The sequence below is a fragment of the Ceratotherium simum genome, chromosome 3 (genome assembly GCF_057802395.1).
Source record: "Ceratotherium simum simum isolate JZ-2026a chromosome 3, ASM5780239v1, whole genome shotgun sequence".
Taxonomy (NCBI): domain Eukaryota; kingdom Metazoa; phylum Chordata; class Mammalia; order Perissodactyla; family Rhinocerotidae; genus Ceratotherium; species Ceratotherium simum.
Genome location: NC_141902.1, coordinates 54,719,296 through 54,745,180, shown reverse-complemented (window position 1 = coordinate 54,745,180; position 25,885 = coordinate 54,719,296). Strand labels below are relative to the sequence as shown.

The 25,885-nt window shown below is 44.2% G+C and overlaps 1 protein-coding gene across 2 annotated transcripts in view; it reads left to right on the top strand.

Moving 5' to 3' along the window:
• The first annotated feature begins 341 nt into the window (after positions 1-341).
• The window catches only part of ANXA2 (annexin A2), a 45,915-nt gene continuing 20,371 nt past the window's right edge, over positions 342-25,885 (top strand). The window contains exons 1-3 of one of the 2 annotated variants that reach the window (XM_004421643.3): positions 342-434; positions 11,548-11,606; positions 14,641-14,740. In XM_004421643.3, coding sequence (XP_004421700.1) covers positions 11,559-11,606; positions 14,641-14,740 — 148 coding nt within the window. In that variant the 5' untranslated portion in view covers positions 342-434; positions 11,548-11,558. Of the gene's footprint in view, positions 435-1,063; positions 1,328-11,547; positions 11,607-14,640; positions 14,741-25,885 lie in introns of those variants that run through there. The other variant, XM_087428011.1, reaches the window with a different exon arrangement.

Here is a 25,885-nt window from a genome sequence, read left to right as displayed (position 1 = left end):
AAAAAAAACCTGACTTAACTAAGATCAGAGTCTACTAAAGTCCTGCTAATTTATTAACCTAAGCCAGAGCTGAGAACTCGACGTGGCGCTCAGGAAGGAAACAGAGGAAGGGAAGAAGAAACGAGGTCGACAAGGGGCCTCGAGGAAGCCTCGGCGGCGCTTTAAAGGAGGGCAGGGCCATGGGCGCGGGGGCCGCTCCCGCGTGGCGCGGCTCAGGGAATGTTCCAGGGCTAGGCCACCCCTGCGTGCGGGCGGGCCGGGGAGGGTGAGTCACCCTGGCTCCGGGTGAGAGCGGGCAGGGCACGGGGGAGGCGGGGCGGGGCGGGGCGGGCCTCTCCTGCACCGTGAGGATGTGGCGGCTATAAAAGCCCCACCCAGGCCAGCCGGCTCCGCTCTGCATCTGGGACGCTTGCAGCTCTCGGCGCCCGGCCCAGGTAAGCGGGGCGCGGCCCGCCCGCCCGCCCGCTATGGCCGCGGGGCCGCCGGCTAGCGGGGCGCGGAGAGGAGGGGAGACGGCCTTGCAGAGAGCAGCTCAGGCGAGCGGAGCCGGGAGGCCGTCCGCGGGAGGGGGCTGGAGGGAGGGTCGGCACCAGGGTTTCTACGGGGAGGGGACGCAGTGGCAAGGTGGTCTGGGCAGGAGTGAGGGGGGCCGGTTGCGCCCCGTCTTGGGGGGGCAGAAGGAGGGGGTCGGGCATCCCCCCGAAGTGCTCGCAGGAAGCCCAGCGAGACGGCGCAGGGGAGGGGAGCGCAGGGAGGCCCCACATTCCAGACGCGCCAGGAGGGCAGGGTGTGGCCGCCTTGGGAGCCGCGGGTCCCAGGCGGAGCAGTCCTCGTGGGCATTTCCCTCCACGTTTAAGAAAAGCGTTACGGCCATCTAGAAAGTAATCCCCATCTGTTCCAAGTTACTTTACTTGAAACAAAGGTGCATTTGTGGAACTTGTACCGACCAGCAGGAGGGAAGCAGTAGGGGGAGGATGAGGGGTGGGAGTTTTTAGTAGCAACCCCCCACCCCAATAAAACAAAACAAAACGGAAAAAGCCTCAGCTCATTCTTCTGTGTCTAGATTGTCTTGTAGGAGAACAACTTTTGATTTCCGTGTATCTGGAGAGTTTCCCACTTTGACTACTTTTGCATCAGGAAGGAAGTGTCCCCCGTGGTTCTGTGGCGAGTGTTGTCACTGACTGTTGCTCGTGATGATGCGGCAGTAAGTCAGGGACCAAGGGTACAGAAAAGGGCGTGGCTCCCTGGGCTGCGCCTTGCAGCTCTGTGAGGTGGGTTCCAGCGCCTGGTCCGGAGGGCTGGATTCCATCAACTGGCTGTTGAGAAGGTAGGAGGCGGGTATCAATTTCCTTATCTATGAAAGTGGTTTAAGGATACCCATTCTTACCTCCGCTCGTATAGGGTTATTATCGAAAAATCTCAAAAAACATGTTCATTCAAAAATAAATATGTAAAGCACATTGAAAACATTAAGTGCCATACAAATCCAGAGTGTCATTACGTTTGTGTTAAGGTTTGCCGTTTTAAAGCTATGGGTACCCTGAATCTGTGTGTATAACAGCAGTGGCCTCATGGGTGCACACTGCGTTTTTGTTTTTTTTTTTTTTTACCAAGAACCATCAGGTCCTGGAGTCAGAAGGCTGGGCCCCTGAGCTCAGACTGACTCGATTGATGGCTTCTGTCCAAAAGTGTACTAGTGTGCCTGTCTGGAACTTGGTGGTTTGGAATGGAGAAAGCACTTTCCCACTGAAACAATGTTATAGAAGGCGCTTACATTCCCAGGTTAGCCCAGAAGCCCCTACTTAACATGCACTGTATCTAAGTACTGATAGTACATGCCTAATTTTGGGTGTGGGGGTGATGGGGGGGAGGAAAGGTGGAAGGGTGAGGGAGGATATGTGGGTTGGAAGAATAAGTTGCTGAAATATTTTTCTGAAACTTTTCTTAGTTGTAAGACTGGCCCTGATTAAATTATTTTAATGGGAAAATTACATCTTTGCCCCCCCTCTCCACTTTTCTCTGCCTTCCTTGCCTCCTTAGAGACCCTCTTCTCTGACATATTACAAAAGCTTCCAGGCTTACCCAGTTCTGCTGCATTTCTCCTTCTTCCCATCTCACTGTACTTAACCCAGCTAGAGACTAGCAAATTGAATCAGTATTCATTAATACTCAATATTAGGAATGGTTGGTGGTCCTAAAATTGTCAGCAACCTAGAGGAGTTGTGTTATTTAAAAAACCACGAGAAAACTTTGTTAACCTAAACAGATCTGTAATTTATAGAATTCGAGGCTGTGGCATCAGGGAGCCACATAATACAATATTCAGGCAACGTGAAGGAAGATTTTAGATGAGGCCAGCTTCGGAGAGGCAAACTCGAAGAGATGTCCTTGTGGGCAGTGGTCTTAAGACATTCCTGCTTAGCACTTTTCTCGCCTCTTCTAAGTCCATCTATTATCTAAAAGCTTCAAGAGTTTCTCCAAAACTATCCCTCTCATCTGCAATGGCAAGGTGTGACCGTCAATGTGCATTTTTTTAGTTGGGGGTTTATGATTTGGATTTTTGTCCAAAAAACCGCTGCATTTTGTCATTTCCCGCAGTGCCAAGTGGCCTGCCTGTGGTGAATGCCCAGGAAATATTGCCAGCTCACTGGCTTTGACCCAGAGCTTGGGCTTGGATTGACGTCTCAATATTTAACATTCTATGTCTTTGAGCTTTTAAAGTACTGTATTGATTGACGTTATGCCAGCAATGATGGCCATTAGTTTCCTGGCTAATTTCTGATTTCAGTAGTTTTCTTGGTAAGGTAGATATCCTTCTATAATTGCTATTGATTTTGGGGGCTTCCTGTACCGCTGGGCTAGAATCTGGCACTAACACACGGTCATGGGCCTTTGTTCTCATCTTTGCTTATGCGGGGGGCTGTGGGCTCCTGATGCATTTTCCACTGTTGGGGGTGGGCATGTCACAAAAGGAGTCCCAGGCTCTACTGCGCTCCTTTATTTTTGTATTTATTTTTCTTGTGAGGAAGATCAGCCCTGAGCTAACATCCAATGCTGATCCTCCTCTTTTTTGCCCAGGAAGATTGGCCCCGAGCTGACATCTGTGCCCGTCTTCCTCCACTTTATATGGGATGCCGCCACAGCATGGCGTGACGAGCGGTGCGGCAGTGCGCGCCCGGGATCCGAACCCACGAACCCCGGGCTGCCGCCGAAGCAGAGCCCACGCAGTTAACCGCTCGAGCCACTGGGCCAGTCCTGCGCTGCTTTAAACATCCATTCGTTCCACAGTGTTTATTAAGCACCTACTTTGTTCGATTCAGAGGGATAGGCACTGGGGATACAGCAGCAAACAACAAACAAAAAAATCCCTGCTCTTTAGACTTAAAGCTAGCAGGGAGAAAAAGAAAATAGACAAAATAAGTCAACTGTATAGACAGTAATCGAGTTTTGAACTTTGTTTCCCCAAGTTAATATTAGTTTCCAAATCTGCCTGGCTAGGGCTCATTTCCCCTTTAATCCAGCTCTTCCCCAGACCTGAGCATCATATTCAACTTGCCTTAGAAAAAGTGTTTAAAGTTATTGTGACTTAACCTGCCTTCCAGATTTGATTGTGAGAATTACACAGAAATGGAATGCTCCTCTTTTTTTGCACATGGAAATCCACCTCCCTCATTTTCCTTGGTGCCACACCCTATTCTAGTTGTAGGCTGCATCAGAGGAAATTCCAGTCTTTTAAAAAAAATTCTTTCCGCCCATTCACTGTCTGGTATATTTTTCCTTCTCCTATTGCCAGAGGCGGTCCCCATTTTCTATATTGGGGAGCAGGTCAGCAGTAGGGGTCAGGAGATGCCTAGGCTTGTTCTTCTGGGTGGTTCCGCTGCGATTTCCTCCAAATCTTCCACGTAGGGTGCTCCTGAAGCTTTTAAACCTGAGCTCAGTCTTGTCAGAGAGAAGTCAATAGCGTCCAAGGGGTCTGAGGTCTAATCCCAGGCTGGATGTGGAAAGTTCTGACTCAGGGGAGTGCATATGTGACATGGAATCCTTGCCCTTTGTCTCCCTGCCACACCCAGTCTCTGCACTCACAGTTCAGAGGAAATCAGAGTCCCAAGGCCACTTGTAAATCCTTCCTCTTTGCCACCTCCTTCCTTGCCATAAGGAGATGTAGGTTATGTTTCCATGTGGTCTGGTGGACAGAGCTAGGACTCAAGCGGCCCTGACAGGCAGAGGTGGGGTGCTGGGCTGGGGAGGGCATGGGCTGCATATGATGAGAAAGGCCGCCCCTGGAGTGATCTGCCAGGCTTTGCCAAGATTTGCAGAGGCTGGGATTTAAGCCTCCAGCTCTGAATGTAGGAAGCTGGAACCACTTTTGAGATGTTCAGTCTGAGGGAGAAAGAAAATTGAAGAAGGAGAGTGTATTGGAAAAGAAGAAAAAGAAGACATAATAAAGAAAGACCCAGTGTATATAACCCTCCAAAAATGTGATTGAACTCTTGTAGTGTGCTGGGCCCTGTGCTCAGAGCTATGAGGAAACAGGAAAGAATAAGAATATCCCTGTGAGCGGATAGAACGGAAGACGGCCTTTATACACTCAATTCTCATATTTCACAGACACACAGAGACAGGAGGACAGGGTAGGGAGAAGTGCGGGAGAAATGGTCACATCATTTTTTGTATCCTGAAGTCTCATGAGGATGTCAGCTGGTCAAGATTAAGTGTTCCCAGAGGAGGGACCTAGGAGAGCTGGGGTTTGGAGTAGCATTGCGACAGTGCTGAGTGTTTGGAGAAGAATTACTACTCCAATCTGGCTTTGGTGTGGGGTGTGCTTGTGTGTGCCTGTGTGTGTGGGCGAGTGCACGTGTGTTTGTACATGGGTTATTTAAGGAAAGGTAGATAAAGTCCAGAATGTGGAAGATCTTGAACACTGAGACTTTTTTCTTCGGGCAGCAGGGCCCCATTGGAAATAGAGTATGTAGGCCATAAAACACTGAAATTGAGTTATAGATGTGAAGACCTTGATTTCTCAACCCTGAAAGTGCTTCCTGCCAAGTGATGTCATTCTTCCTGCCAGTCTCTTTCCGCCCACTCCAGCCCCATATCAGGAGACTGACAGAGAGAGCAAGAGATGCAATGTGCAAGCAGATACTGATTCAGATCAGACAGCAAAAGGGACAAGCCAGAGCAAGTGCTGTTGTGTCCATCCTACTCAGTTTGATCCAGGCCACTGGGCAGAATTCCAGGATTTCTGGGGAATGACTTGGCCCTGTGACTCAGGCATTAATCAAGAACATAAAACCAAAGGGGCCGGCCCCATGGCTTAGTGGTTAAGTGCACGCGCTCCGCTGCTGGCGGCCCGGGTTCGGATCCCGGGCACGCACCAACGCACCGCTTCTCCAGCCATGCTGAGGCCACGTCCCACATACAGCAACTAGAAGGCTGTGCAACTATGACATACAACTATCTACTGGGGCTTTGGGGGGAAAAAATAAATAAATAAAAAAAAAAAAAAAAAAAAAGAACATAAAACCAAGGAGAAAAGTGTGTGCTTTCGGGAAGGTTCTGTTAAATAAAAATACTTTGGGGGGAGTGGAGGATAGAGTACAGTGGGAACTCTACGCCAACCCCCACTCATGCATTTTCTTTCCCTTTTGGTTTAAAATTCCAGTCTGGTAACTTAGACCCAGGTCTGTGCACAGTAAGGGCTTTGGTGGGGAAACCCTACCCTCCACACTCCCACCTCCCCCATTTTTGCTTTAAACGTCTGAATTTGTATCCTCCAGTCCCTGATTGATTCATCGTGGTTGCTAGGGATGTGTTTTGTAGTAACCTGTCAACACTCCACGTTTAAACTGTAAAATGAGTGTGTCCACGAAACTGCTGGTTTATACTCAGATTCTGCTGTGTAGACCAGCCGTGTTGCAACGTGTTTTTGTTTGTTTGTGCGAATTAATATTTGGGCTTTCTGGAGCTGGTTTTTCTTAACTCATTTCAGTAGAACTTGTTTTTACTGTTTCAAGTAGTGACTTTTAGGTTTACTTTTTTTTTTGTTTCAGACTTTTTGCAAACTTGGTTTTACTTTTCTTTTTTGGGAGCAGTTAAAGCTGTTTCGCTTGTACTATTTTTGTTGTAACTATGTGTTCGAAGTGAAACACTAAAATACAAACAAATCTGTAGGGTTTTAGAAAAGGTCAAACCCTTAAATTATCTTTAAGATAGTCCTTATGTTAAATATAAATTACTTGTTCAAAAGCTGCACAGATTTCATTAATTTGTCTGTCTTTGCACTCTAAGTGCTAGTATTGTAGTCAGGCAATTATTATTAATTATTATATAATATAAATATTAATTATTAATTAGTTAATAATTAATCTCATTGATTAATATTTTCAAGGCCAGGGGAAGCTGTTCTGTTCAAGTACATTCTGTTCATTAGGGTGGAGCTGAGTGAGTCTGTGTTCCTACCCCAGTGGTGAATTATTTCAAACCAGTTTGAAGTGGGTGTGGTTCTTTTAGTATTTCTCTCTACCTCTCTACTTATTATCTTAAACGAAAATCTTTCCCTGATAAAGGGCTATTTTAATGATCTTGTCTAGTCACCAAGCCCTTCCCTGGGAATGGAAGGTTCTGGTGTGTGGAGGTACTCATCAACAGACTGAATTTGCTGATTTTTTTTTCTTTTTTGCAAGTTGAAACCTGTTGGAGATGTAGGTGAGGTTGAAATGTTGGAAAGAGTGATGCAGACGCCGTTTTCATGTTCGGTAGAGGAGTCTGCCAGAAAACGGGTGGTTGTTCTGCTTTTAACGCGTTTATGAATTTTACACTGCGAGGAGGTGGAATTGTCTCACGTGGCACGTAGACTTCATTTTATTCTCATTCAAAACAATAGGTACACTGAGGCAGAGCTATTGTTTTCAGTAAAAAAATTCAGCCTCTGGAGCAAATGTTGTGGTGAACAGATACTATAAGTATTGGGAACAAATCACTCTGGCTGTCTGGTCATCCGGTGTCTTCGTAGTCAAGCTTAAATTTGCACCATTCAGAAGCTTATATTTTAGGCTCCCTACAGGCCCCCACATTAGACATGGCTTGTTTTAACCTTCTCCTCTGTCATCGTATCCCCTCCTTCCCCCAGGACATTCTCCCCCATCTCACCTCCTCAGGCTTTCTTTGGCTGGAACCGTCCAGGGTGATTTGCCCTTCTCAGACTAGTCAGCACTTTACCATTAAGCCCTTGGCCCATCTCGCTCTCATTGCTTTTATCTTTCTCTCTGTGTCTTAATCTCTTGGAATGAAGAACCATTGTGGTGAAGTTGAAAGGGCATGAGCCCAAGAGTCACAGGGCCGGATTTGGCCAGATTCAGGCTCTGCCACTGCTGCTCATTAGCTGGGTGCCCTGGGCTAGTCTCCCAGGTGTCTCCCAGTGGCGAGAAAGGAAGAGAGCTGGGAGGTCCCGAGAGTGGAGTCTGCGGTTTATAGCTGTGTTCGAGTCTCTCACAGCCCTTCATGCAGTGCAGGCAGAGTGTGTGCCTCTTAGAGGTTTGTTGATGGCTTCCTTGGATGTTACCAGTGTTTGTGACCTACAGTAGCCTGCTTTTCCTTTTCCGCTTTCAAGGGTAGCAGCACTCTGACATATTCTCATTAATCAAATGCACTATATTAAGCTAATGTTTTAACAAACATTATGAGTGGCAAAGCTATTTCTTCTAGAGACTAATCCATCGTCTGCAGAATGACGTTGCGTTGCTAGGGAATCGGATGTACTGGAGAAATGAGGCCGATATTTTATTTCTAAAGTGAAAATGTGTTTGCCATTAAGCTTGCATGGAATGGGAACTTTTACATGGATACAAAAGACGCTTGCGTGGAGTAGTGGCAAGCTTCATGGATATTGCTTTGCGGTTATTGTGATGTTTTTTCTTTTTCTGCAGAGTGATTATAAATAATATAAATGTTAATTATGCAAAATAGCAACTCATTGTTTCTGAAAGTTTATTTAGCACCTAGAATGTGCAAAGGCCCTCTTAAATCTGTGGGGGAACTGGGACTATGGGGGAGACGAGGTAAAACATACTCCTTGCTGCGTTGAATTGTACTTATGCATTTGCCATTTGAATACTTGGTACATGGCAGGAACTCAGTACACCTTAGCTCAATGAATAAGTCGAGTGGCATCAGAAAGTGCTTCTGGCATTGAAAGGTGGGAGAGCACTGTGGAGTGGGGGCTGCAGCCACCCTGTTAGAGTAGGTGCCAAAATAGTGGTGACTTGAGGAATGGGCAGGGTCTCTATAACTACAAGAAGAGAAGAGGGTAAGGAGATGGGGGGCGAAACTTGAATGAAGGTGCTGTGGATTAAAAGTGTGGTGTGTTGGGGAGAAGCAAGTAACAGTTTGGCTCAAGTCGCCTTTTGTTGGGGAGTAGATAGAGGGCGCTGAGGCTGGGCTCCCATCCAATCTCTGAGGGCTAGACTGAGCTGGAGTAAGAGAATGCCACTGACAGATGGATTTTGAACTATTTTGAGAAGATCAAATAGAGGAATTTAGTTGATAGTGGCATGTACGACTGATTTGATGAAGGAGCAGCACAACTGTGGATGATAAAACGGAAGATTTGTGGGGCTTTTAAAAAGCCCTATTTTCTTTCTCGCTTCACTGTGTCATGGCTGTGGGGGAAGAATCAACATGAATGGGGAGTGTATCTCAGATTGTCTTTGATTTTATGGTACTAAGGGACCCATGTCGGACACAGTGAGGCAGCTGTCTACAAAGCCAGTGTTCAGAGCTGGAAAGGCAACTTGAAAGAACCACACAGTCAAAACTTACTGTGCCTCTGTGGTTGAGATGTCCTAAACATTAGAACCAATGTGAGGTACCTGGTTTAATAAATAAGTGGAATTTTATCCATATTTCTTTGTAAGCAGAAAGAACTCTGTTTGCAACTCTGACTTACTGGTACTCTGTTTGGCTTTTTGTTTTTGTTTTGGCATTTTTATTTCTTATCTCTTTGCAGTGGGGACTAGCATTCTGCAAGGCAGCTGACAATAGTTTACCCCTCGTGGCAGACCTAGTCCAGTTCTGACCAAATCCCAGGGGTGACGGTCAAGGCCAGGACTTGGGTGGTCAGCGTCCCAGGGAATTCGTCTCTGCTTTGGATACTGATGGGACCCTCTGGAATGTTTCTTGGTTGAAGTTGGAGATATCTTGCTCTATCAAGGCAGACTCAAACTTGTCTGTCTTGACAAGAAATCTCAAACTTAGTCTTCAACTTACCTGGCTGCTGTACAGGTTTTGGACTAGGATTGGATGATGGCAACACGGGATCCTCTAGGCCATTGCTGCCCAATGGAAACAGAATGTGAGCTGCATATGGAATTGTAAATTTTCTAGTAGCTACATTAAAAAAAGGAGAAGAAACAGATGAAATTAAATAATGTATTTTGTTTAACCCAATCTACCCAACATGTCATAAATACAATATATAATCAATATAAAAAATTATTGAGAGATTTTACATTCTTTTCCTCATACTGCGTCTTCAAAATCTGGTGTGTCCTTTATACTTACAGCATATCTCAGTTCGGACTGGACACTTTTCAAATGCTTGATAGCCACATGTGGCTGGTGGCTACTGTATTGGACAGTCCAGCTATAGAGCAAGACTTTAAAAAAAATAGACTTTATTTTTTAGGGCAGTTTTAGGTTCACATGAAAATTGAGTGGAAAGTACAAAGAGTTCCCATATGTTCCCGGCCCCCTACACACTCAACATCCCCCACCGGAGTGGTACATTTGTTACAACTGATGAACCAACGTTGACACATCACTATCACTCAACGTCCCCAGTTCACATTAGGGTTCACTCTTGGTATTGTACAGTCTATGGGTTTGACAGATGTATAATGATATGTATATACCATTATAGTATCATACAGAATAGCTTTACAGTCCTAAAAATCCTCTCTGCTCTGCCCATTCATCCCTCCCTCCTTCCCCTCTACTCTCTGGCAACCACTGATCCTTTTACTGTCTCCATGGTTTTGCCTTTTTCAGAATGTCATATAGTTGGAATCATATGGTATGTAGCCTCTTCAGACTGGCTTCTGTCACCTGGTACTGTGCATTTCAGGTTCCTCCGTGTCTGTTCCTGGCTTGATAGCTCATTTCTTTTTAGGGCTGAATAATATTCCATTGTCTAGATGTACCGCATCTTATTTATAGACAAAGACTTTTTACAAATCAGGATTGTATTCCCGCGGCAGGACGTACGGGGCGGGGGGGCGGCGTCTGAGAGTTGTGGGAGTTGGGGGAATTGGAATAACTGTGATTTTTCTCTTTGCCGTGCTTAAAAAGCTTCTGTGAGCAGCAAGAAGAGAGGAGTGGCTAGGAGAGAGCTCAGGATGAAAATCTTGCAGAATGAAAATCTTGCAGAAATATCATAACCACAAATAAAGGGAAATCCTCCTCCCTTACATTCCCCACCTCCACCCCACACAGAGCCTGGAATCTGCTTAGTCCAAAGCCTTCCAATAAATGAGCAAATGTCTATGTCAACTACTCCCTCCAAGCCAGTTTATGAAAATATTTAGAGTAAGCAAACTTTTGGAAGAGAATAAAAAGCTGAATTTGCATGGGCACAGTTTCCTTGATTAAAGAATATTAAGCGAAAAGAGACCAGAGCAGGGGTTGCTGCGATTCCAATGTTGTCCCCACTGTTTCGGGATGCAGCTCTGCTCTATTTTATTTTTGGGATGCTGCTGCTGAATGACCTGTCTGGTCTCAGTTGAGATAAAATTCCTGCCAACTGAGCACTCTTTATTGGCAGGGGTTGGTGTACAATTCTGAGAACTGTATGACTGCAAAGCTGGAAAGCCAATTCATCAGGCTAGTGTCACTGCCAATTAAGTGTATTAATTGGAAGATGACTTCATTTCAGCCATTTTGAATCTTAAGTACAAGGATCAGTCTTTTATGGAATGAGTTAATGTCAGAAAATTTGTCCGCCGTCTTTCTCATAAACAGTTTAATATTTACTAAGCATTGGTGAGCTAAGAAAACAATTAGAGATAGTAATAAAGGGTTCCATTTAGGAATTGGCCGGCATGAAAATGCTGTTGATTTCAGTTCACACCCCTGGTTTTCGGGCCCCTTTCAATATGTGAAATTACTGGTGAGAAATAAAAAGTAGTGGCTGGTTTGACAGGCTTATCATTTCGTATGCGAAGTAGAAGACTCGGTTTTATCCTGTTTGGACAAGGTACATTAGCCTTGGGAGCGTTTTGTTTTTGTATTCACAAATCGCTCCTTCCAGCTTCTGTTTACACAGAGCAGGAGAAAGACTGGCTAGTTCTGTAGTCCGTCCCAAACCCAAGGCAAACCATCTCCCAGCTTTAATCTTCCCAATCCTAAGACGGGAATTGCATCTATTTGCAAAAATTACTCTAATATCCTCAGATGAAATGGTCCCAGAAGTAGAGATTAGTATAATGAATCACTGTGCTTCGGGGGAAAGGGAAGCCTCTTCATAAAGACTTTTTGTTGTACCTTTTTTTCCAGCTTCTTTCAAAATGTCTACTGTTCACGAAATTCTGTGCAAGCTCAGCTTGGAGGGCGATGTAAGTATATCATTTCACTTTGTGTAATTTTTGCAAATTGGGCGTCTCTCTGGATAACTGTGCTTCTCCCTTTCCTTGTACATGTCAGGAAAATGAGGACAAAATTCAGACAATCATTCCCCCTCTTGGTTCCCTTCCCACCCCCCACCCCCCGTTATTTTAGCTGTTCCTAGTAGTTCAGTATGAAAGAAATGTATAGCACGAGAGACTTTTTTTGGCATCACATTAAAATTGGACAGACGCTAGTGACACTGGGGTGGCTGGAATTTTATCCTGCTATAGACTTAGCGTGTCAGTGGTGGTAATTGTTATGACAATACACGACTTTTAATGTCCTGCCCTGGGATTTTATTAATGGTTAGCCTAAGCTACAGCCATATTGAAAATGATCCTGTGTGTTTTGGACTTCTTGCAATGTCCCAGGAGGTTATCCCAGACAAGGACGTAAACTTTTTTAAAAAATTTAGTACCTGGGAAAGTTTTTCTCCAAAAGAGCTAGGATGTTTGTTCCTTTTTCTTTTTTAACTAAATAATGAAAGTATTATAATTCATCATTTCCTTTTTTGCTTTGGCTATCAAGGAGCTCAGAATTATTATTTTTAATTATTTCTAATTATTATTTATTATTTTTAAAAAATTGTCTTTCACAGGAAATATGTGAACCTGGAAATTCTGATGCATTTGCTTCTTTGTTTTAGAGTTAAAAATTCTTTAAACTATGTGGGAAATTATGTCATTGCAGATACTTTTAGAATCAAGTAGAATATAAATTATGAACACGTGAAATATCTAATAATACGGTACATCTTTCAGGTCATCTTGGCAGTTCTTTTTACAAAAACTCATTGGTTTGTAGGCATATCTTTCAGCTTTTTCAGAGTATGCTCTCATTGAAATTAAAATACAGAGAAGCACTCTAAAGTGGGTTGACAGCAGGTTGGGTCATGTGGTACAGAACCCTCTGTTTCATCTCTGGTGCTTGCCATTGAGACGTTTAGATGGATGATGTGCGTGCAAGCACGGGTTGTATGCGATATAAAGCGTATATATTTTTAATCTTCCCTCTTGGAACTGGTGCATAGTGTTATTGGCGACAATACAAGCTGCACAGTGAGGTCCAGACAAGTCCAAGAGCTAAATAATTTTTTTCTTTAATGGATCTGATCATTAGATTGTTTTTAGTATCAGGTTTCATGAGAAAGCTTTTCATGTAGCCTTTGAAGTTACTCTTGTATGATGCATTTCTCTGTGTGGAGAGATGGGGCTGCAATAGAAAATGTCATGTATTCCCCAATATTTTGAGGAAAGACAAAAATCACTTTTCCCTCAATAATTTGATTTTCAGACAAGTGGATTTTACAGGTAATAGATTCATATATCCATTTAATTTTGTTTCCAAAGATGCTATAAAATTATGCAAAACTTTTCCCTACTGATGTTGTTTTTGGAATAAGACAACAGAGCGCCTGGTAAGTGAAGCCGTATGTGATGTGGCTCAATGACCAGGCCGTCTGCCTTTGTAAATAATTGATGGTATTGTTAATAAATAGGAAAATATTTTTTCTTAGATTTTCATGCACATTTTGTAGCCACCATAGCAGATATAGTATTTCAAAATGCAGTTTGTCCTTACCTTTTCCAGAAGGTGTGCTCCATTTCTACTGAGTTAATCTTACCAGAAGGTGTAAGTAGTGAAATTAGGTGGAAAATACCTTGATAATCCTTTGTATTTCAGAGTTATAAATATTAACTGGGTTTACTCTTTGGCCAAGATGGTTACAAGTACATTTTGAAACATTTTATCCAGTCCTGAACTTAGATTTCTGGCTTGTCCTGGAAGAGATCTGAGAGGATGGCATCTTAGTCGCTTATCGGTGTACCCTCACTGCTAATAAAACCAAATGGTGTGGGTGCTGGGGGGCTTCGTCACGTGATGCCTTGTGGGTGGAGAGGTAAGTCAGGGCACCTCAGTCTCTGACTCTTCCCAGAAACTGTGCCCAGGCAAAGTCATGGCATTATGACGGGCACGATGTATTGGGGGAGGCGGAGGTTGAGTCTTGATGTGGAGGTGGGCAGTGGTCAGCCAACCTAAACCACATTGTCCCTCCTCTTTTGTCTGTCCTTTGCTTTGGGACTGGGTAGCAGGGAGGAGGAAAGCTGCCAGAGCATTTCAAAGGAGGGAAGTTAGTGCTTTGGAAAGAACTGGTGAAGAAGCTCGCCATTGTCCTTACCTCAATGTGAGAGGAGGGGTCCTTCAGATCAGGAAGGGTGATGGGCTTTGGAGAGCACTGGAAAGGAAGAGGGTGTGTTTTAAAAGGCAATAAGAAAAAGAAAAGGCTAGGAGGAGTGGTACGGAGAGAGGATGGTGTTAAAGACGGCAGAGGGCAGGGTACAGAGAGGAGAGCAGGAACTTGGCCGACATGAGGAGGGTGTGGTCATGTGGGCTGTGTGGCCTGACCACCTTGGTGCCACAGTGGTGGCCAAAGTAGATGAAGGGAGGAGGGGGAAGACGCTTCCCTCACTTATCTGATAGCCAGAGACAAGGGCCCAGGTGTGTTGCATTTGCTTTTTAAAGAATTACGAGCTCAGCGATACGGCCCTGGTGGAAATGCATGTGCCTGTAGCAAAAACTTGGCTCAACACGCTCGTCATTCAGGCATTTCCACATTTTCAGCTTGTTTCAAATTGTTGCCAGCAGAGTTTAATGTTCTTCAAAGCCATCCCAAACAAACGGGTGGTTTCAAGTGCCCAGCTCTGCGTCGTCTGCTTTTGAGCTTGCACTCGAAGTAAGAGCAGTGGAAATATAGACAGCATATGCTGAACTAGCTGAGCCCTTGAAGAAGAGTTCTCATTAGAAACAATGAAGTTTCCTATCCTGTGTGTGATGGCATGTTAATTCTTACCAAGTCACCTAGTCTAAGAATGACTTGAATTGTTAAAAGAAACAAGAGAAAAAAATCTATTTTAGGAATTGATATTTCAACAAAAGGATCTTAAATGTGTAAATTTGAGCCTGTTTGTTTTTTAACCTCAGCACTCTACACCTGCAAGTGCATACGGCTCAGTCAAAGCCTACACCAACTTTGATGCTGACCGGGATGCTTTGAACATTGAAACGGCCATCAAGACCAAAGGTAGGTGATACAGCTGTCCTCTTGTGAGGGTCTGACCAAGGCATTTTTAGTTGTCTCTTCATTCTCCCTCGAATCTCCACGATTGGTCATTTGAAATTGTCAGCGAGCTATGATGGAGTGGATCCAAACTCACCCCACCCCACACCCCCCTCCTTCCCTTCTTCGGTCCTTCCCTCTCTTCCCTCCCTCCTCCTCTCTTGGGAGAGAAGAAGATTTAAAACATCAGAGAGTATATTAACCAAATAGCTCAGCAACATGGAACTAGGCCTAAGCTGAGATCCAGGAGGCTTGATCCCTTGGGTGTGTGCTTTGGGCTCAGCTCTTCGTGTTGAGGCCTCAGTGCCTCTTCTGTAAGGAAGAAGTTGGTCATGATGATCCCCCAGGGACTTTTTTTGTCCTGAATTCACTTGAATTTCATTACATTTGTTGGAAAAATGCTGGGAAAATTTTACTGCTTCACTCTTAGATTGAACTGATGAGGGAAAAATTCAGACTTTTTTTTTTTTTAAACCTTACAAGTTATGCCACTCCTTAGGCCTGGAGCTCGAATTAAAAGAGCTGTTGGAATAAATGTGTTTCCTTGAGTCCCAGGATGAGTAAGAGAAGACCAGGAGGCATAAAAGCCTCCCTTTCCAAATAAAGCAGATGAAGCCTTTCACTGGGTAGGCTTGTTCAGGTCGTCATGCTGTTTCCTGTGTCTACAAAAGTACATGTTCAGGCTTTGTTGGCTGCTGTTGATGAAGCATGGATCTTTGGGGTTGCCCTGTCCCCCGATCCCTGGAAACATTGCGATTATTGTGGTGATGCTTTTGATTCACCACTCGGTTCCCCTTTTGGACAAAGCACACCTGTCACTGTGAGGCTAGACTGAGAGGCAGACATGATCCAGCAACCCGGGCAGCTCCTGGTTCACGCCCCTGCTGAAGAGCCATGGGACATTTTTGTCTTCTAAGTAGAGTGAACTTACTGATACACTTGTACAATTCACATACAGGTTACCAACAGACTGGGAACCTCAACCGGGATGACCGAGGAACCTAAAACGAGGGTGACCCTATGTCCTGGGTTATGCCTGCATATTTAGCGATTGTGCCCCCTTTCACTCTCAGGATTGTCTTATTTTGCAGGATAAATTACATGATCACTTTCTCTAAAATCCTTGGAGAAACTGGTGACTTTGTTTTCAGAGGTAGGAAGGAAAGTAGAAAGATCCTTTGTGGTCCTAACGGGACATATGGGTTTGCATCCTCTGCCTCACAGCAGCAGCCGTAAGCTCCATGAGGACACTCCCAGGATGGCTGCCTGGACAACGGAAGGGAGAATAGTGAAGTGTCCAGATTTGACATTTAAAAAGTCTTCTTTTTTGGGTGCTTTTAAGTGACCATACTTGTCAAAGGCCGGGTTGGGAAGTCAGGAAGTCACCAAGCAGAAAATGAAACTAGCATCTGCAGGGCTTATTTCAGTACCATCAGCTCTCCTCGGTGGAGCTGGAGCGTGGTCGCTGAGAGCATGTGTGATCACGGGCTCAAATCTTGGCTCTGCCACTAAGTTACTGGCTGTCTCACTCTGGAAAAACACTTCCTTCCCTTAAGCCTCAGTTTCCTTACTAGTAAGTAGAGCTAATCAAAGTTCCCACCGCACAGGGTTGTGAAGTGTGAAGCCCTTAGCGTGGTTCCCGGCATATAGAGAGTGCTCAAAATATGTTACCTTAACACACACACACACACACACACACACACACACACACTCTACTTTTCTAAAACTCAGTATTTGGATGTGCCTCCATTCCTGGGGTTCCCAACATGCCATTGTGTAGAACCACACTTGAAGTTTAACAGTTAACTCATCTGACAAAGATGGTGCCTTTCACCAGCTTGAGACAAAGCCTGCTTTTATCCCTGCATGAGAAAGCTTTTAGCACACTGGAATGTAAAGATTGCGCAAATGAACTCTGGTAACAGCTGAAACTCCCATGGTAATAAAAATACCCTCAGGCTCTTTCGGAGTTAGTAGAAAAATGCTGTAGTTTCTAAGCAGAACCGTTTGGAGGGCTAAGATGTGGATTCCTGCATTCCAGTTTGGTCAGAAGCAGCTGACATCACCATTATTGTGGTAGCAGCTCTTTACTGAGTGCTTATTCCGGGCAGGCCCTGCACCACACACTTCAGGAACATTCATCTTAGGTGAACTTCACGTAAATCCTCTGATGTAGCGTTCTGTCATCCCCAGGGTGTGGGTGACACAGTTCAGAATTCCCATGCTCCAGGTCTCTTGACCTTGGTTCAAACTGGGGTTTGAACAGCTCTGTCCAGCCCCAGGCCTGTGTTCTTAAGCATCCCAATGTTGTGCCACCCACCTGCCAGGACTGGCCTTATGTTCTTTGCCATGAGTCATTTTCAGGCATGAAAAACATTTTCTAGCTATGATTCTATTGATATCAGATTCATGTCACATTTGTGGTCTAGCTTTAGGTCCCCTGTCTTCTTCTCTTCCAGACTTAATGCCCAGTGAGTTCCACTTAGGACCACTTTTTATTTACTCATTTATTTTTGGTGCCTCGTGATTTATGGAGAGTAATTCACTTTTCTTGAGTTTAAGTCTGTTGGTCCTTTAAAATAATTTCTAGGTTGTTAGTATGTTTAGAACCTTAAATCGTTCTAGGAAACTATTGAGGAGAAAGAATATGATATGCATACAGAGCTCAGTGTACCAAAGATGTTAATATCAGCATGGTTATGATAGTGAAAAACCCAGATCTGTCTTTTAGTTGGGGAGTGATTTAGTAAATTGTGGTAACTCCCTCTATATTACATAGAATGTCAGAGTCATAAAAAAATAAAGTTTATAAACCATTTTTTAACATTTTTATTGCAGTATAATTCACGTACCGTACAATTCACCTATATAAAATGTACAATTAAATGTTTTTTGATGTATTCATTGAATTGTGTAACCATCACAATTGATTTTAGAACACTCATTTTAACATCCATTCACCTTAAATTTGTCAGTTGCATAGAGAAATGGATATAAAATACAATACATCCATCGTACAGTATGATCACACCACAAAAATTTTTTTTTTTAATTTTTATTTATTATTTATTTTTTTCCCCCAAAGCCCCAGTAGATAGTTGTATGTCATAGTTGCACAGCCTTCTAGTTGCTGTATGTGGGACGCGGCCTCAGCATGGCTGGAGAAGCGGTGTGTCGGTGCGCGCCCGGGATCTGAACCCGGGCCGCCAGCAGCAGAGCACGCGCACTTAACCGCTAAGCCACGGGGCCGGCCCAACCACAAAAATTTTTTTTCTGTCAAAAAGAAAAGAATAAAAGGCACTATTAACTGATATATAGAATTATGGGTAATTGATTTTTTTCTTTTCTTATGTTTTCAGTATATTCTGTATTTTCCAAATTTTCTATGATGACATGTATTATCGTCATAATAGAAGGCAGTAAACTTAATTAAAAACAAAAATGAAGTTATTAGTTGGGAAAGTAACATCCCTTTTGGTCCTTCTCTTTCCTATACCACCTAAAACAATGGGCTAATCAAGATCTTACCTTTCCTTTGAGAATGCCTTCTACCTTAAGTGTAACTAAGAAGTTGGGCCACTCCTTCACCCAACTCCCCCCTCAAACCCTTTATGGGGAGAACACAATGCTAAGTAATTGGTGTTTCTTTGACATCAAAGGAAACAAAGGGTAAACCTCAAATGCTGATACAAACAAAAGCTGAAGGACTGTGAAAAGATGACTCTTTGAGCCTCCTCTCTAGATAGGGCAGCCCAAGTGTGTGTGCGCAAGTGTGTGTGTGGGTTAGTGTGGGTGCATGTGTGCAGGTGCGTGCATGCATGCAGGTGTGTGCATGGGCTGAGTGGAGAGCATGCTGGGCATTACCTGCTCCATCTGACGTGCCATCGACTTCCCTGTTTTCTGAGTACTCTCAGGAAGGAGAGCTGGGGGCAGGTTACCTGTGGCGGAGAGTTAATCAGCTGCTGTTAAACATAAGGATTGTAAACCTAGCGAGCAGGCTTGAGCGGGGAGGATGAGTAGAAAGGGCAGCCCTGAGCAGAGATCTATGGGCTGTTACTGCCTAGACTGATCAGAAGGTCCCAAAGCAGCAATTATCCATCCCTTCCCCTCCTCCCTTATCATCTGTCACCTGGGCCCTTATGGCATCTGTCCTTTTAATGGGCCTCTTTGCCTCATTCATTGCAGATTTTCTTTCTGGCTTCATCGCCAGGCTATTCAGTGCTCTGAACAGAGCCTTTGTCTTGCAGGAGTGTGCAGCCCCCTTCTCATGAGAGTGTCACCCCACTTCTAATATCCAGGCTGCTCCCACTCACCTCTCAGCCTGAGCCAATATACAGCCTCTTCTCCAGGCTTTGTCTGAGAAGGAGGCAGAATCAATTATTCCTTGGTCTGTGTCTCATAATACTTTACATACTCATTTATAGCTCTCGTCCCATTGTGTTACAGTCATTTATGGATGGATTTGTCTCTCCCACCAAAATGTGAGCTCCTTGAGGGCAAGGACTTTATTTCATTAATCTTATTTAATGCCCAGGCCCCTGGGACTGTTTGAGAAGGTAAACATTTAACCGGAATAGTGGTCAAAATGTACACAGATACCAGAGCACACAAGTGAGCAGAGAGTGGGGACACCTGGCTGGCAAGATGGGGCAGCAAAGGACAGTTCCAGAATCTAGACCGTATCCAGAAAAGATAACACTCCCCTGGTGAGCTTTGATCCGTTTTCACAAAATGAACTTAGCAAGTCTGCTTTCTTGCTAGTTTGAAGAGGTCAAGAGATCTCTGTATCTCTTGACCATGTTCCCTAAAGCACATGCATGATTGTTTTGTGTATGCTCTGGCTTAAGGTAGACTATGCAATTACTTACCTTAATTTATGTCTAGTTAGAAACTGAATAAAGTCATGCAAAAGTAGTAATATTGCTTAATTAACAAGTGGTTTCTGAGACTTAAATCTGTAGGAGTCTCTTGGTCTAGATTGGCCTTGGGTTAAATATATACTGTGGAGTGTACAACACAGCTGTGAATGGTTTACCATATGGGTCCAAATAACTAGAAAGGAAAGTCAGCTAAATTAGAAAAAGATGAATCTAGACTACATAAAATAGATTGTAATTAGAAGCTGCACAACCCCAGAGTTAGTGTAAGCGCCAATACACTGGCAGCTTTGGTCTCTCTCTAGAAGGGGAGGGTAACGCGTTGCCCTATTATTATCACCAGTTTTGATTTTAGCAGTATTTGTGTTCTCCGGAAGGGATGCAAAAGCGGGTGATTTTTTCCCCTTTCTCGTAAGCACAAGTATAGAAGCATAACTGCAGCAAGTTTTTGCACTTATGTTTTTCTTATACTTTTAAAATGGAACCACTTAAGATTTCCAGCATGGCCAAAAGACTAACATCCCATGCCAGTGGAAAGCAAGCCAAGACGTGTATTTTTGGTTTCACTTGCACACCTGGAGGTGTATTCATTCAGCTGAGACAGCAATGAGGAATATTGAAGATGCTAGGGGGCAGATTGGCTTAGAAAAGTAGCTTCTTGCCTACAAGGCGGGGGGGTGGGGGGGCGGGTGGTGGTGGTGGTGAGAGATGAGGGCCCAAACCAACAAGAACCCCTAAGTCTGAGTGAGATGTTTGTGAGAAGGGCCTCTGTGACTCATGTAGCCTAGGGCCTCCTCACCCTCCTGGAAGGGAAGAGGAGGGACGGGACCTTCCCAGTTACTGAGGTCTTTCCTTTGTGTTCAAGTTTACTTTACATTGAGTTCTCATCTTACAGCACTGCTGGGAACACAGAGGGACCAGTGCTGAGTCACAGCCACCTTTACTCTGGGCACAGATTTTCTGATTTTCTTCAAAGTGATCTTTGTCCTCGTGGGTGTGTAGATGCCAAAACCAAGCCATGGAGCCTATAAATTATGGGTGAAGGAGTCCCTGGTGCCTTTCTAATCGTAGGCATTGGCTTTGCCTGCCTTGCAACTCTTTTTTGTAAAATCTGTTACCTCTTTTCCCTGAGGAATCCACATGCCAGTGCCACCAGGGACAGTGGAGTGACCAGATTCCTCTCTGGTGTCAGCAGTGCTAAGACAGTGAATAATAACTTCGTCGCTATCGGTTGAGTTCGGTGTGGGTATGTTGGTTCCTCTTGCATCTGTTCAGATTTCTTACTTTCTGTCTCATAGGCTGATGGAATAGCAGGGCACAAAATGGGGCTTGCATTTTATATGTATTCCTTCATTTACAGTTTTATTTGATTTGAATCTTGAGTGGTGGCCTGCTTTGTGTTTTCCTGGTGGTTCTGTAGAGTATTTCAGAAATATAATTATGCATGGAAGGCAGCCTGGTTTCTAGCTTATTAAAGTATCCAATGGGATAACTAAATAGACGGTACCTGAAATCCTTTCTAAGGGACTCGAGCTGAGGTAAGATCAGAGCAGAAGGGAAACAGAAGAAATTTGATTTCTGGGCCAAACCTTCTCCTTAGGCACTTAGCTAAACTGCACTTTCCTTGAGCCGGGACCACGCCCTAGTCTGTGCCTGACTTGGGAGAGGTGCAGAGCTCCTGCCACCTCCCACCTCCTCCCACCCTGCAGAGGCTTGTTTTCTGTCTCAGGCAGCTGCCAGAGTTCATCATGAAACTAGACTAGTAGTCTAATGTGTGCCAAAGACAAAAATGTTCCCCATCTTCTCAATGCCCTATATTTTCATAGAGCAAAAACTGAACGCAGGCAGGAGCCAGGCCTGCAACAGAGAAGCTGAATGGAGAAGACAGTAGACACTGTCTGCACAAGAGAGTCTTCTAGCTCTTTCTTTAGAGAGAACCTTAGTTGGGTTATCTCTTTAGTGGCCATGCAGTTACTGGGTGGCAGATCATTACCTACAGATTATTAAATGTGTGTACATTTGTATATACTAAATAGTAAGTCCAGTCCATAGACTTACAGACACATTCCTATCTCAGATGCTTTTTAGGAACTAGATGTAGCAGTGTGGAATGAAAAAGTATCAGTATAATTTCAAAAAGGTACAAACATGACTGATATTAATATAGGATGAACACCATGCCAAATGTTTATTTACCTCATTGAGATAAGGCTGGTTCAAAGGGAAATTTGAGAGACTGGGTGTTTATGGGTACTGAGAAAAGCATGTTGAAATAAGATTGCTGAGTTGGATACAAGAGCATTAATGTCCTACAGGGCACTGAAGCCACAACCTTTGGGGTGATCCTTCCTACTGGGCCAAAATCTATAAGTTAACATGTAGCCCACAGAGTCTGTGCCCTAATCAATAGTAAGTAGCAGGTCGAGTGAGAGCACGCCCCTGGAGAAACAGCCTTGGCCGGGCCTGTTAGCCACGCTGGGAGGACATGCTATCTTCCTCTTGCCTTATTTTCAAGTTTTGGATTATTTTCTGTAACAGGAGGCAGGACAGACCAATGCAGTGATCTTAGGTCTTTAATCCTGGTTTGAATCCCAGCTCTTCAGGTGACTTGCTTGTGTGACCTTGGGCGAGTCCCTGCCTTATGTGAGCATTGGTTTCGTCATCGGTAAAATGGGGATGACGATAATACCCACCTCACACGGGCGTGGTGAAAAGTACATGATAGAACTGGGTAAAGCACCTAGTGAAATGCCTGGCACATAGTAGGTGCTCAGGAACTGGTTGCTGTTATTCTAATAAATCGGATACATCTACACGTCCACACCCCTGGATCTGCAGCCCTCTCCGCTCTTTGTGGCCTGCCTCTGACCTTCCTGTTGTTGCTGATTTCTTCTGTGGTTTGATCCCGAGATGCCCGAGAATCTAACCCAAGTCATGGTTTTTCTCATAATCTAGATAAGAAGTATCTGGGCAGTTTTCCTTGGCTTTCTAACCAGTCACCTATGCCCTGAGGATCTCCTGAGTCCTTCATCAAACAAACTGAGATCCATTATCTTTGTGCAGTCAGTGTGTCTTGGCAGCTGTGAGTCAGCATCCTGTTCAGAATGATCTCTCGGTTCCTTGCCATGGACAATAAAGACACACATTTTCCATGGAATGCCAGATGCAGAGCTGACCAGGGGTTTCCACCCGCAGAGAAGAGGAGGGAACTCCAGGAGGCTGATATTGTGGTTTCAGATTTGGCCGTCATTTTAGACTGCAAGTGTTCTTTATGCTTTAAAAATTCAGCAGTTTCAGGGACCCACGACCCCCGAGTTTTCTGCTTGAGCCCTGCTGTCTGTGGCGACTCCTTGTGGCATTAATTGGCGAAGCTGTTGCCTCGGGTTGACTGGCGTTTAGAAATGACTGGCCTTTCAGATGCCCCAGCTCGGAGTGTTGGAAACATTTTTGTAGTTAGCTGATGAGATTAGCTGACTATTTTCATTGAAGGAATAAGTGCTTAAAAACTTTATTGTGCTGTTTCTTGTCAGGAGCCCAATAAATTTGTCTCAGTTCCTCACCAATCTTGAAAATGTTAACTTCTATTAGTTTTGAAAAGACAAAAAAAATCTGCTTGCATCACAGAATTTACCTGGCTCACAGAATTTATTGTGTTCTCCTCCACATTCTGTGGGATCCCCCACCGACAGCACTGTTTCCCAATGGAGCCTTTGCTTAGATTACTCTGTGACCTTCCACATCCAACACAAGAGGAATGGGGTGGGAGAAGAAGCATTGTTCAGGTTTATTGTTTTTTCTTTAATGCTTTTGCCCCACCCACACGGTTTGTTTTAGACCGTAGGCCCTTCCTCCCAACGAACACTTCCCTACGTACTGGAACATGGGCCATCCAGAAGTGCAAACCCAGAGAGGGCAGAGCCTCATCTCCTGGGCATCTGCGCCTACGTTAAATTTGTTATTTGAAGCTTTCCTAGTGTGCTGCACTGGCCGTGCATTGTTGACGATGATTGTGCTGACATAGGTAGCTGAGTGTTAGTCCTCATCCTTCAGCTGCATCCTGGGCAGAAATGGTGAATAACCGGATGACCCTTGCAGCCGCAACCTGCACTGAACTCCTATCCACAGGAATAAACTGCCTCACCGATTATGATAGCAGGTCGAGAGGAAGCAACAGTGTTCCGAAGATAAGATGGTTAAATCCCACTGGCAGATACCCGTATTCTGGTGTTACGACACAGGACGTGCCTTAAGTGGATTTGACTAGGCCATTGATCCTGGGCTCTGTGATTTTTTCCTCTTTCCAGTTCAATTTGAAACTTGCAGACAATGGATGGGAGAAATAGCTGATTTAGATGAGGTTCTCGGAAAGAGGAGGGGGCTTCCACTTGCAGAAATAGCCTCCCTTTAACTTCTTTGTGGTTGCTGGCATTAGCATTTGTGTAATGCATCAGATTGTTCCCTTGGAAGGGGTCCCAGCATGTTGGATGCTGCATCTCAGCAGGCTGTTTGCTTGGTAAATAATTTAGGTAAAATGCATTTAGATTCCTTGAGGCTGTAGTTGTTGCTGCCTCCTAGGTGAGATTTCAGTTTAACTACCCAGGCTCCTTATGGGGATTTCCGATAATTGGATTGAATTCCGACTCTGTTGGCTGGACACTTAGCTGCTATGGACAGAAAGGCAGAAAGCTATTTCGTTGACTAAAGCATGGGATTGCAGTGAAGTTTGTGGAGTGAACTCTATTCAGATGTTATTTCATACCTGGGTTGTTTGGACAAAAGTAAGCATTTCTCCCCCTGAAATTGTGGTTGACCCTGCCCCTCACAGAAGCAGTTGGTAGAAAGGATTTAATGGTCTTGTACATAGGCAGATTTCTAAAGATTTCCATTCCCCACCCATACTTATCCATCTTTATTGGTGATTCTCAAATAAAGAATCACCAGGGAGCTGGATGAAATGCTGCTTCCTGGGACCAAGTCTTAGAGTCTTTAATCAGTAGATCTCAGATGGGGTCCAGGGGACCGTGGTTTTTTTTATTTTTTAATTTTTGTTTATTGCGGTAACATTGGTTTATAACATTGTATAAATTTCAGGTGTACATTGTTATACTTCTGTTTCGGCATAGATTACATCATGTTCACCACTCAAATACCAATTACAACCCATCACCACACACATGTGCTGAATTATCCCTTTCGCCCTCCTCCCTCCCCCCGTCCCCTCTGGTAACCACCAATCCAATCTCTGTCTCTGTGTGTTTGTTTATTGTTGTTATTATCTACTACTTAATGAAGGAAATCATACGGTATTTGACCTTCTCCCTCTGACTTATTTCACTTTGCATAATACCCTCAATGTCCATCCATGTTGTCACAAATGGCTGGATTTCATTGTTTCTTATGGCTGAGTAGTATTCCATTGTGTATATATACCACAGCTTCTTTATCCATTCGTCCCTTGATGGGCACTTAGGTTGCTTCCAAGTCTTGGCTATTGTGAGTAACACTGCAATGAACACAGGGGTGCATGTATCTTTACACATTGGTGTTTTCAAGATCTTTGGATAAATACCCAGCAGTGGAATAGCTGGATCATATGGTAGCTCTATCCTTGATTTTTTGAGGAATGTCCATACTGTTTTCCATAGTGGCTGCACCAGTTTGCACTCCCACCAGCGGTGTATGAGAGTTCCCTTCTCTCCACATCCTCTCTAACACATGTTGTTTCCTGTCTTGTTAATTATAGCCGTTCTGATGGGCGTGAGGTGATATCTCATGGTAGTTTTGATTTGCATTTCCCTAATAGTTAATGATTTTGAACATCTTTTCATGTGTCTGTTGGCCATCTGTCTATCTTCTTTGGAGAAATGTCTGTTCAGATCTTTTGCCCATTTTTTAATTGGTTTGTTAGTTTTTTTGTTGTTGAGATGCATGAGTTCTTTATATATTTTGGAGATTAAGCCCTTATCAGAAGTATGGTTTGCAAATATCTTCTCCCAATTGTTAGGTTGTCTTTTCGTTTTGTTGATGGTTTCCTTTGCTGTGAGAAGCTTTTTAGTTTGATGTAGTCCCATTTGTTTATTTTTTCTGTTGTTTCTCTTGCCCGGTCAGACATGGTGTTTGAAAAGATGTTGCTAAGACTGATGTCGAAGAGTGTACTGCCTATGTTTTCTTCTAGAAGTTTCATAGTTTCAGGTCTTACATTCAAGTCTTTAATCCATTTGGAGTTAATTTT